Source organism: Piliocolobus tephrosceles, chromosome 9 (assembly GCF_002776525.5).
Source record: "Piliocolobus tephrosceles isolate RC106 chromosome 9, ASM277652v3, whole genome shotgun sequence".
In the NCBI taxonomy this organism is placed as follows: Eukaryota; Metazoa; Chordata; class Mammalia; order Primates; family Cercopithecidae; genus Piliocolobus; species Piliocolobus tephrosceles.
In genome coordinates, this window is record NC_045442.1 from 105,187,511 (window position 1) to 105,200,520 (window position 13,010).

Sequence of the window (13,010 nt, forward strand, 5' to 3'; positions counted from 1 at the left end):
TTATTCAAAATACAACTGATGAGAGAAGATACGCGTGCAGTCTCTAACTGACTGCCTTCCAAAAAATCAATTTATAAGTTAGTTTTGATCCTTTAAATGCATTTCACTGGTGAAGACTTGTACACACTGCTGAAATTCCCACATCAGTTATACGTCTAGGCTCAGGCGACTCCACCCTGTGCTGCGGCTGGCTGAGGACCATGTGCAATGATGGGTACTTCTGAGGATCAGCCCTTCAGAGCTCCAGCATGAGGAGGACTGTCGATCTCTTCTGACATCTGCCGGAGAGCCCTGCCGGCCTGGGCCTTTCTCCAGCTCCCTGCTGTGGTATTCTAGGTCACAGGTCAGGGGCTCTGACAGGGAAGGGTTAAGTGAAAACAAGGGCTTCTGGTAGCTGAGGGAATAGGAAAGTCAGAAGTGGCAGAGGGAGGGAGTCCAGGCCCGCAGATCTCTGGCAGTGGTCAGGCCCACCTGCCTCTCCCTTCCCTAACCTTCCTCTCTAAAAGCTTCCCTTGACTTTCTGCCTGTACTGCTTTTATGTCTGACTTTGTGATCCACCTCCTATGAGAGCCCAATAAATGTCAAATTCTCCATCCCAGACCGCAGAGACCATAGCTTCTTACTCACACTCATGTACCCTGAAGTAGATCTTGTATGCAGTAGATGCTTAATAAGTATCTGCTACATTGAAAGCTAATTCCTGGTATCCTCAGAAGAAAGGTGGTAGCAAATGGGTATGTAATTGAACATCACACTTCCTTATTAGATGTGATATCTACAAGCAGTAATTTCTAGAAGTAGTACAATTAGTCCATCTTTCTTCCATTTGCAGCCAGTTTACATTTCTCTCAACCTCCAGACTGATGTACAAGAGTCACAGGTATCATCCAGCCTTCTGCTCCTGAGGCAGGCCTGTGATGTTTGGAAGTTTGCTGAACTGTTTTATAGCCAGTAACAAAGAGAAACAAATCATTTGGATCCTCACAAGCAAAGACAAAGAGCATGTATGTAGGTCTCAGAATACACAAAAACTTAAAACACCCAATGTCTCCAAACTTCAGATGAACATTCCTGTTTTCCAAATAAGGAAATGAGGTTGGCCTGAGGGATTCATGGAGTGTGTGGGTGAAGGTGAGGGGAAGAGGTGGCAGAGAAGTCTTCTATGAGATCATTTATGAGACCACTATTGGCAGAAGAGAAGAATAGCAGTGGGTGAAGAGAACATTAGATGTGGGTGTGTGGGGAAAGAAGGAAGCCAGGAAGCCACCTCTTCTTCTGTTTCATTCCTTCACCCTTTCTATGGCCAGTTTTGATGTTAAAAACAAGGAGACTAGCATTGGGGCTGGAATGATCTTTATCTCCCTGGATGACCATGTACTCAGTTTGATCAATTCAAGTTTCACCTCTTGGGCAAAATGTAGATATTCTTCCCTTTCCCTAACCACTACCAACCAAGGCAGGGTTCCCTCCTCCTTGCCCCCAGTGTACCCTTTGCCTATTTTTATAGCTGAGTTAACACATTTTACAAGAGGGATGTGTTTGTCTGTCATTTTTTCCCCATAATACTGTGAGACATTTGAGGATAAGGATTTTGCTTCACGTATCTATGTGTTCCCACTGCCCAGTATAAAGCCTACTGAATAAGTGAGTAAGTGGTTTGCTAACATGCACTTGGAAGTATAGACATGAGGGCTCAGAAGAAGAAAGGAAGCTGGTGATTATGATGTAGGGGCCAATGGCATACTGGCTCTTAAAGCCACTGGAATGAATGAGAGAGCCCAGGGACACATTTAGATATGGATGAGGATTGAAATGTGGGGTTTGGAGGACATATTAGCAAAAACCCTCCGAATTAGAAGTAGAATTATAGAAAGCAATCTGGTAGAAGCCAATGAAGAAAAATCTTGAGAAATAACTCCAAAATAGGATAGAGAATACAAAAGTAGCCTCTGGGTGTTCACTGACATTTGATGTGTCAGTATCAGGAAGCTGGCTAGTATAAGAAAGGCTGTGAACATTATTCTATGACCTTACAGATCTGAAAAATCTGTATGTTACAATGGTTTAAGAATGAACATCATTATACCTTGTATTTTCAAAGTTTTTCTGGTAGTCGAATTCCTGATCAGAAGTCTGAATGGTTGTTACTGCTGTGTTTTTCACGTTAACAATTTCTTTTCTTTGTTTCCTGACAAGGTGTCCTCTTGCAGCTGAAACATATAAAGCCCATAGTAGTGTTAATCATAAGGAAATAAAAGAAAATTACTTTAGTGAGTAGAAACAGTGGTTTTGACCATTGATGTCAAAGAGAAAAATAAAATTAAAATGCCAAATAGAACAGGTTCACTTAATGTGATTCATTAACAAGATTCTTCTACATAGCAAGCTACAGCAATAATAACTAAAGTAACTTTCATACTAAGAAGAGTACTAAAATGAAACCAAAATAATAGAGACAAGTAAAGTTGATGACAAAGTGTGCTCATTTGCTTAATATTTGGTAATAATCATTTTCCTTTTTTGTTATGTGTTTCATATATTTTGGCCAGATATATTTCAGATTACCAGATGATATATTTGAGAATTCAGATTAATTTTTGTTTAAGTTTTAGAAAGTTAATACAGAGCAAATATATATTCTGTAACATTCCCTATATCAGGGCAGCACCCAATAATCAATGACTATTTCTTCAGTAAAACAGAATATTCTTACTAAGTTGGGTGAGCAAAAGCACTGTAAATAACCTCATTATCACATTGCTATGTTTCACTGCCAAAAGCACTATGAAGAACCTTTTTGTCAGAGCTTTATAAATTTTGAAATTGCAGATAAAGGATTAAAGCCCAAATTACTGGGTTTGCATTTTGATTTCTCAGTGAGAAGTTAAGGGCTTAAAATACAAAAAGAGATGATGATGACTCATTGCTGATTGACAGAACGGGGACTGGAATGTTAATCTCTTGAATGTCAGTCAACTCCTCTGCCCACGATATTAGTGTTCTTCAGAATGCAGGCTGCAAACCATTAGTGGATCATAAAATTGATGTAGTAGGCCAAATCTAGCATCTAAAAATGAAATGGAATAGACTAGAATTAAAAATATCAGAACACAGTGCTTGTAGTGTATGTGTATATCACGTTAAAAAGCACAATACATTTTTTTCTCTAAGTGTCCAGTGAAAACATTTTGAAAGAGAGCATACTAAGCTGTGACAAGCTCTATCTAAATTTCGTTTCTTATGGAAAAGTAGAAAGCAAAATCCAAAGTCTATTAATACAGCTTAATAAATGTTTGTGAAATAAAGTATGGTTATAAATATTATTTCCCTACAGTTAATAGAAATAAATGGATGCTCTTTAACAAAATAAGATTTAAGTTGTCAAAAATTATGGCAAGTGTAACCTTTGGAATAAAATAGAAAGGAATCTTATTGTCCAATGAGCTATAATAATATGATTCTTGAGATCTATAATTAATCATTTGCTATATCTTCCACAATAGGTCAGTTGTATTTCATTAATTCTTGACAGAAAAGTTAAAAATTAAATTATTTAAGACAAAGCATTTATCCAAATATTAAAAGTGTCAATCACTAAAACAATCTGACTTAGATTTAATATAGCAAAAGTATCAAGGCAACAGAGTCTGGAATTAAACACAAAAGCTACATAAGAATTGGAGGTTTGCCTGTAATAAGTATTATAAGATTTGATTTTATGACCATATCTAAATATGTCAAAGAGATTACCTGACTGTATTATTATAGCGCTTTCCTTCCTTTTCTCCTGTATTTTTTGGTATCTTCTTGAACACAAGAATGCTCTGACACAAGCTTGAATCAAAATAAGCTTGTCAATAGCTTCCTTTCGCATTAGATTTAACTGTTCCACGTGATAATATTTAAGGAACACCTGAAAAATTAAAATAGAATACAAAGAACCATGGCACACAGATGTGAAGCAGTTGTGTGCTATGCTTTGAAGAACAGAACACATTCTAAATTGCTTGAGATTTTCGAAATCACCGTCTTTTGCTTCTTTGCCCTAGATGTCATTATGACAGTACAGATTTTTAGGCTTGAAGAAAACATTTCTTTGAGAAGAAATGCAGAAGGTGACAACCATACTGTTTATTTACAACAGGTAACTAGGTTTTGTTGGATGAGACAGTAAGAGTGGAGGATGTTGAGCTCTTTTAGCAAAGTTTCTAGCATTGTATATTCTGGGCTGAGCTAAGTTGTATGCTTTTTATTTTTCAAAGGCAACTATATTTCCCAAATTAAAAAATCTTAATAAATCTAATTATAAAGTAGAGGACAGAATTATAGTTCCATTAGTTCATTCATCTAATGTTTATTGAGACTTGTTACAGGTACGTATCTGTTGGGGATACAGAGATGAACAAGGCAGGGTCGCTGTCCTTTGGGGCTGGTAGTGTTGTCAGTGAAGAGAATACGGCAGAGAGAGGGCCCCAGGCAGATTTAATTAACAATGTTCTCACTGGACCCAAAGGCTGCCATGGAGAAAGGAGGGCTGACTTTTGATTATTCTAAAATCAACATCAATTGGAGCAAGGGAGGAGCCTGAAGGCTTGGCGTGTTCGCATCTAACATTTCTCAGTTTCGTTCTCCCCTCCTCCAAGATATTGAAAAGCTTGTGTTTGTTTTGTTTTGTTTTCCTTTTAATGGTTAAATTTCCTAATAAAAGTCATCTCAAAGAGTTTATTGAATCCGTCAAGAAAGTCACTTAAATTCAAATTTTATGGCTGAGTCATGAGACCTGATAACCCTGACTGTAGAATTCTCTCAGCGTTCCATTACTCAAAAGCTTGGCACCATGGGCAAACACATTTGTGTTACAGGTTTGATTTAATTCAGTTTTAATTTCTACAGGACTCTAGATGTTAATACATTTAGTCCATTCTGCTGTTGACAATTCATTTAAAATTCAATCTGTTTAAAAAGGTCATCATTCCTTTTTGCATGACATTAGAAATGTTCCTATATTAATACTTTCTATCCATGTTAATGAGTTGGAAAAGGTGAAGTGGAAAAATACAAATAGCTTTAAAATGCTACTTAAATATCATGCGGAACTATAACTGCAAAAGGCTGTTTTACAAGTTAAAACTCCATTTGAAGATAGGCATGTATTTCAGACCATAAATCATGAGATTTTAGCTTGATAAAATTCATCTTTTTGAAATTTATCATCTAAGAGAAAAAAGTGTGAATAAAATACCCATTTTTAATGCCCAAAATATCCCCCTACTAAACACTAAAGTAAATATGAATTACTGAATACATAGGACACTCAGTTTAAAGTAGTTTTTTTTTTTTTTTTTTTTTAAATCTCTTAAATTGTTACAGGGCTAATTTCTCATCCGAACATTATTAAAATTATCTCCCACATCTCCTATACCCAAGACACAAGTATTATAAATTTCTTTGCAAATGTGGAAGTTTGTTTTGGTTTACTTCTGTGGTGTGGCTGGTAGTAGGTATTCTTGAGTGGTCAATCTATGAGTATCTCTTAGCTTTAGCTTGGCTCTTTTCATGACACATTTCATACCCCCTTAAGATACATTCAGTGCACAATGGAAACCTGTTTATTACCTGATCCCTGTCTCGTAATGCTATGAGAATACCTGAGAAGACCAATATATCCTTTCTCCAAACAGCAAATGTCTTTCTTCCATATTCAAGATTGGTTATGTTTTTTACTTTATTCTCTAAGGGATTAAATAAGCTTAGATCTCACAGTTTCTAAAAGCTAATATATAAACACATCAATGTCCAATACATATAGTGAGTCTAGTAATAGTGGTGAATATTTTACTCCAGAAAAATTTCAAGTTTATGATAGAAACAGTTCTGAGAATTAGGAAAAAAAGGAAAACATGAATCTTATTTGGATCATTATGATTCTCTACAGCTTTTTAACTATATTTAGTAGTGATAAACTAGAGAATATATATGTCTGTTTTCAATACCATCTGAAATAAAGTACAGTCATTATGGTTTATCCTTTTCTGATAAATCTTTAAGATAAATTTTTCTGGCATTTCTTTCTTAAAATTTCAATGTAAACTTTTCTTTAGAGTCAGGGTCTTAAGTTGCATAGGCTGGAGCGCAGTGGTGCCATCATAGCTCACTGCAGCCTGGAACTCCTGGGCTCAAGCCATTCTCCCACCTCAGCCTTCCAAAGTATTGGGATTACAGGTGTGAGCTACCTTGCCCAGCCTTTTGTATTTCTTAAAATAAATCTTTATGAAGAGCAAATGCCTTTAATGTTGATGAAAAAGAAAATCTTTATGAGTTTATAAATTTACTTCCTCTATTGTAAGCTACAGATCCTATAACATAAAAAACCACACTTTCAAACATTGTAAAATGTTATAATTCTCAGTGAATCCAGCATAATTATTTGTTTTCCTCAAAATTACATGAAAACATTACTTTTGTTTTTCCAAGAGCCCAGTTATCGAGACCAGCTTTTTCCAAAATGGTGGCACAGGTGTCAGGGCTCATGGGGGGCTGCTCGCTCGACTTGTAGCAGAGAACGTGGTACCTTGGAATGGAAAAAAGGCTGGTTAGTATTGCATAAAGTGCCAACATCTCTGTAGCCTGGTGGTTCCCCAACAACTTAGTGCAGGGGCTGAGGAACAGATGCCCCGACCTGATGCAGGGAAATCCTTTAGGCATCCTCAGAACGACTTTGGAGTAGACCAAATTCCAAACTGATGCAAACCCAGTCCGGTCTGTATAAATCTGAGCATTGTGTTTTCACCTTTGTGATCCCCTTTCAAAACTTAACACTGTACTCCTGTACTCCCCCGACAAGAACTCCATCACTCAAAAAAATTTAGCAGTTTCGTTTTTGTTTTTTCGCTACATTTCTCTGGACACTAAAAAGTGCAGGGCTGCAGTGGCAGGAAGCAGAAGGAATTTTTTTTCACATTCCAGTGTTAATAAAACTCTGGAAGCTGATCTTCAAATTGGGTGATGGAACTTAGTTCCAGTGAAACTTCCCATCACTGTATACATGCCTTCCATCATTGTTTTTCCTTGAGGAACACTATGTCTCCTGCTAGAGTTTTTCTCTATTGGTTTAACCTGTCCATAATCAAGGGGAGGAAAGAGGAAGGGCTAGGGCAGGAAAGAACGGAAAGCAGGTCTCAGGTTAAACCACAACGCTTACTGGGGAAGGGGATGAATTAAGGAAAGAAAATCCGCTTTACACTGGTCAATAATCTTGTGCAAAAAGACAGATTTCCAGAATTTTTAATACTCTCCTATTTTTGATTTATTGGTGCAAGATTAGCCTGAAAGTCCAGTGCAACAAAGCAGCAAATTTTGGTAGGTTTTGAATTTCAAAAGAGAGGCCCTGATATGTAGACGGCTGAGGTGGCGCGGTGACATGAAGAGCAGACTTTCACCCTCAACTCATTATCTGCATAAACTTGGACATATCACAATCAAGTATCAATTTCCTCATCTAAAAATGAGTCCGGAGAAAAAAAATCTGTGAAAAGAACATATTTCAACTTCGCTAAGTTTCACCTCATTAAATCTGCAATGAAGTAGCTTCTGTTAGGCTCCATGGAGAAGAATCCTGGCCTAGAATGGTATAGAATGAAGCGACCATAACTTTTGCTGTTTGTGCAAAAAACCCCAGGGAGTGCCTATCAGCCACTAAATCTGCTCACTTCAGGACTACATGTACGCATGGTGACCCAGTAGCAGTGACTCTGCATTCACAACCTGTCCAACTCCTGGCTTTACTTCCTTCCAGAACCAGCCAGGATCTCACAGTTCATCGCAGGAGCCACCCTTAGGTAGCCCCGGCACCTTTCCCACTCTCATTTGTTTGTCGTGCACTCTCTGCAAACATGCATGCCTGGACCTGCCAATCATCTACGTCTCTGTCCTCACGCCAGGCTTCAGAGCACAGCCAGAGAAAATCTGCGCAGTCGGCTCCCTGTGGATGTGTGGATTCCTGACTCAGCCAGGCTACCAAGAAAGCTCTGGATCCTGACCAGTGTCCGGGGCCACTTTCCTCTCTTCTTCCTCACAAAAGTGACTTAATTCCGTCCTGCTTTCTCCAAGCCTCCTAGCTGCCCCTGCCCTCCGTACCTCTCTCAGCAGATGAGCTTCTCTACTATATCACTGGAAGCCACCAGACACACAATTCATAGGCTTCTTCTCCAAATACAAATTCATTTGTCCACTATCAATTTTCCCTCCTCCTTCAAAGGAGATTTTCATCCTCTGCCTGTGTTCTAGAGGCCATCTTCTCCTCCTCTTCTGTATATTTTCAATCTCATTTCTCTCTTCTGGCTCCGTCCATTTACAAAGTGGATGTTTATTTGTTGTTATAACGCAAACACCTTAAGCCTCACTCATCTGTAATGATTCTGTTTCTCCCACTAGCTTTGCTGATAAGTTGAAAGATTGTTTAAAATAATTGTCTTCACTTCCCATCACTCTCCAGCTCTGAGAATCTCATTTAATCACATAGCAACAAGGACTCTTATTTACTCATATAGGATCCAGGAGTGGTGAAATCTAACAGGTCCTTTTACATTCTAATTGTAAGTGTTTTTTTCTGCAGCACTTGCTGTTATTGGCTGTTCTCTCTGTCTTGCTCTCTCCAAGGCTTACACCTAATGTGCCCTGCTTCTCCTCTTCCCTCTCAGTCTCTCTGCGTTCTCCATATTTAATGATTTAATGACTTGTTCCTTAAACGCTAGTGTTCTACAGTGTTCCATTTTTTTTCTGAGCTCTGTCCACAGGCATCTCATCTATATGCTTGGCTCCAATTATTCCTGTATGTGGTGATTCCTAAATCTACACCATCAACCCTAACTGTTGATATCAACTGTAAACACATTATTTATGACTTCTTACTCCTACATGCCCACCTGATTATTGCACAGACACTTTAAACTCAGCAACATTCATCAGTTTTTCCTTCCTCTGCCATTTCCTGTCTCTGTGAATGATATCACCACTTTTTAAAAGGTACTTGAGCTAGAAATCTGTGTGCCAGCCTACTCTTACCTATTCTTCACTCTATGGATCTAACAAGCTTAAAGTCTCTCTGGAATCCATTTGTTTCTCGCTATGCCTACTGCCATTACCTTAATTAAATACCTTGTCCCTTCTCACCTAGACTTTTGCAATTGCCTCCCAACCAGTTACCTCCACTGTCCCTCCCCTGCCCTGCCCCAGCCACTGTCCACAGCTCTGTATGAATTATCTTTTTTTTAATGAAAATCTGATCATGTCCTTTCCTGACTCGAAAAGTCTCTATGGATGTCCCAAGTTCTAAGCTGGGATGGCAAAATTAGGTGCTTTCAAACTCTAGGCAGATACCATAAATATACAAGCCTGGGAGCAGTGGGAATGTAAGAGAGGGAAAGGTTACACCTGCCAAAAAGCATTGGCTTTAAGTTGTTTGCCACATATGATGACTAGCATGCAAGCTCCCTTCTGCCCTATTTCCCTGTCTGCCTTTCCAGTCTCCTCTTTGCTATTTTCCATGGCATTCCGAGCTCTAGTCATGAAAGTTATTTAAAATTGTGCCGGAGGGCCATGTTTGCTCATGCGTCTATGCATTTGTATGTGTTACTCACTATGCTTGCGCGTCCTTTCATCCCACTCCTAGTTTCCTTAAGGAAGACCTACTTTTTCAATATTCTAAAAACTCTTTTCGATGTGTCTTCAATTAACAGATTAACTGGAGTAACTGAAATTGTCTTTTCTTGTGTGAAACACACCAACTGAGGTCCGCTGCACACTTAAGGCTCAAGACTGGCAGTTCTCACTAGTGTGCCCGTGTGTGTGTTTGCTGTCACTGGATGAGCTGTGTTTGCTCCCAAACCTGTTTATGCCAGTTGTATTTGGTGTGATGTTATTCAAATAAATATCAGATTGAAATCTAAGTGAGGAAAGCCAGAGGATTGTTTCTATAAAACTGAATCAAATGCTTTGGTAAGACTTTATAAAGAAGTCTTGTAAAAAAACCATGAAATTAAACATGGATGAAGCAATTACAAAGCATTGAGGAAAATCATAAGAATCAAGAAATATTCAGTCCTGTGACTGTTTCACAAGTATCTTTAATAACTTGCTTCACTCCAAGAAATGCTAACTGGAAATCATAAATGAGAGATTACAGATAGTTTATGTAAGAAAGAGGCAATAAACTATGATTAATAGATGTGCACTCAAAGAAAAAAATTAAGCCTTTAACAAAAGGTTAAAAAGCAAACTTACATTGATGTTGTAAGTAAAAATATTTTTGGTGTGTTTTATGTATTACTTTTATTATTCTCTGCTTTATCAGAATTTCTAACACAATCTAAACCATACTTCCTTTATGCTCTCAGAATATCTTGTTTATACTTTCATTAAAAATACCGAGTCCTCTTTCATTAATTTGAAAAATATTTGAGCATCTACTATTTATTTGCCAGGAACCCTTCTAGGTGCTTCAGACACAGTAGTAAACACAGGATACCCTCACCCTTGCTGCCTGCAGCTGACTTTACGTTGTATGATAACACAGATTTTTAAAGCCCTGTTTACATAACGGGTCTATGAGTTTCTTAATGTCAGGGGCTCGTCCATTAATCTTTGGACTTTTAATCTTTCAATTAAGATTTTTAGTTCAAGGACTGGAACACAGTGGGTCCCTCAACTAAATGTTTGCTGAATGTATGATGTACTGTTGCTGGGACTTGTGGAAATAAATACTTAGGTAAGCCACATGAGCTTATGGAGGGCATCCCCTAGGCCACTATCGGTCACAGGTAATTTTGGGAGCTTGAGACTGAGACAAAAATAATAATAAAAATAATTACAGCTAAAATGTATTGATGACACCTGGTTCTATCAATAAAATCCATATATATTATTTCTCCTAATACTTATAAACACATATATAAAGTAGATATTGTTATTATCATCCCTATTTGCAGCTAAGGGACATTGAAGCTTGAAGCTTATAGAACTCAAGTAACTTTGAATAAGGTCACAGACTGAGTAAGTGGCAGAGTTGGGATTCAAACCCGGTTTTGCTGACTTCAAAGCATGGTACTTATCTACTCCACCATACTACTGCCTTCAGTAAGTTCTGGTTGTATTAGAGCTCTGGTAGCCAAACCATTATGTACAGGTGCTTAGTGGGAAAATGGAGCCAAGTTAAGTGGCTGGCTTGTTAGTGTAAGGGTTCCTTTGAAATAGCTGCAGTAAAACCCAGTGTCTTGTGCAAAATTCATGTTGTATATTTTTCCTTAAGACTGTTTCTTTCTTATAGAACAGAAGAATTTATCTACAACAGAACAAAGGGTCTGGGGAATTCTGCATCCTATGCAGAGTGTTAGCAGTTCTATTTACACCCCCACAGAACCTCTGAAGATTGTTCTGCCTTCCTGAGAGTCTATGCCAATTTGGATGACAACTTCCAAATTAGTGATGCAGAAAAGGTTTAGCCTTTTATTTCTGGAACTTCCTATATTCAGAATAGCTATTCACATGTTCTCTATACACTTAGTTTTATCCCCTTCTCTTTATTTATTGTGTAGTAATTTGCTATTCTGTAACAGCACAATAATTATAAATGTATTTAAGAATTTATTCTCATTTCTGACATTTGAACTACAATATCATTAAGAAAATAGGTTTTATTCTCATTATGTTCTATATTGTAAAACTATGGTTATTTTTCAAGCTGTAAGATTAGGCTGGTATTCAAGGCTTTCTCTTCATAATTTTAACCCAACTGTTTTTTTCATACTATCTTCTGTCACTTCACCAATGCAATGCCCACTCTACCAACCCAATCCAATCCAAGTCCTGCTAGCTTTTGGCACACCAACCTGTACACCAAGAAAACTCCTGTTTTCTCCACAAGCCGTACCCACCTTCAAGTACCAGTCTGAGTCCTTCTTCTTATTTTTTTATTTTTCATTTTTTTTGAGATAGGGTCTTGCTCTGTCACCCAGGCTGGAGTGCAGTGGTATGATCAAGCCTCCTATGACCTTGAACTCCTGGGCTCAACTGATCCTCCTGCCTCAGACTCCTGAGTAGCTAAGACTACAGGCATGAGCCACCACACCCAGCTGACTAAAAAAGGTTTTTTGTTTTTTTTTTGTTTTTTTCTTAGAGATGGGGTCTTGCTACATTACCCAGGCTGGTCTCAAACTCCTGGCCTCAAATGATCCTTCTGCATTAGCTGAACACCTCTTCTTGATATCCTCTCTCATCAGCCTTCCTGGAGATGCTCTTCCTTCCCTTGAACTTTTACACTGTGTATATCATTCTCTTGGACCTTGGCAGTTATTACTTCACATTGCTTGTTAACTTTCCATGTCTATGGCTGTGGTAATTCTAACTGGACTGTCCATTCTTGAAGATCAAGTCAGTTCTAAAATCAGTATCTCCCACAGTGCTTAGCATGGTGTCTTATACATTAAAAAAAAAATCACTGAAATTTAAGAGTACTTATATTAATATTACACTCATAATATCTATATTACTATTTAAACAAGTTAAAGATCTTTTTTTCTAAAACATGAAGTGCATGATAATAAGGTCAAATTTTAATTTTAATTTGAAATTTGAAACTCCTTTGTATCTAGTATTTTTGGTTTATCTGCTTTGATGAGCAGGATGGAGAATTTACTTATTAGCCAATAAAGAATTCCATTTTTTTATTTCTTAGGTTTGGTTATAAAATTGGGTCTGATCTGTAGGAAGTAAAGTCAATGATTAGCTGCTAACTAGATTTCTGGACTCTAAACTTGAGGTTTTAGTTTGTCTTAAACTACTATGAGGATTGGCCAATAGGAAAGTCACTATGTTTATGTAATTTTGATCTCCATCATGAGAAAAGTAGTAGAGTTTTCTTGATTTCAAAGCATTCCAAATAAATAATCCCAGGTCTCTAAAGAAAAACAAAATCAAGAACTACCACAAATTTGCTGAATGTATAAAAATTAGCA

At 37.7% G+C, this 13,010-nt stretch overlaps 1 protein-coding gene across 1 annotated transcript in view; it reads right to left on the bottom strand.

Annotated features, from left to right (window-relative positions):
• MYO3A (myosin IIIA) overlaps positions 1-13,010 on the bottom strand; it is a 263,818-nt gene that overhangs the window by 41,396 nt on the left and 209,412 nt on the right. Inside the window, exons 27-29 of the mRNA XM_023194848.2 lie at positions 6,460-6,571; positions 3,751-3,913; positions 2,087-2,210 (exon numbers count right to left, since the gene is read on the bottom strand). Of these exons, the coding sequence (XP_023050616.1) occupies positions 2,087-2,210; positions 3,751-3,913; positions 6,460-6,571 (399 nt within the window). The remainder of the gene's footprint in view (positions 1-2,086; positions 2,211-3,750; positions 3,914-6,459; positions 6,572-13,010) is intronic.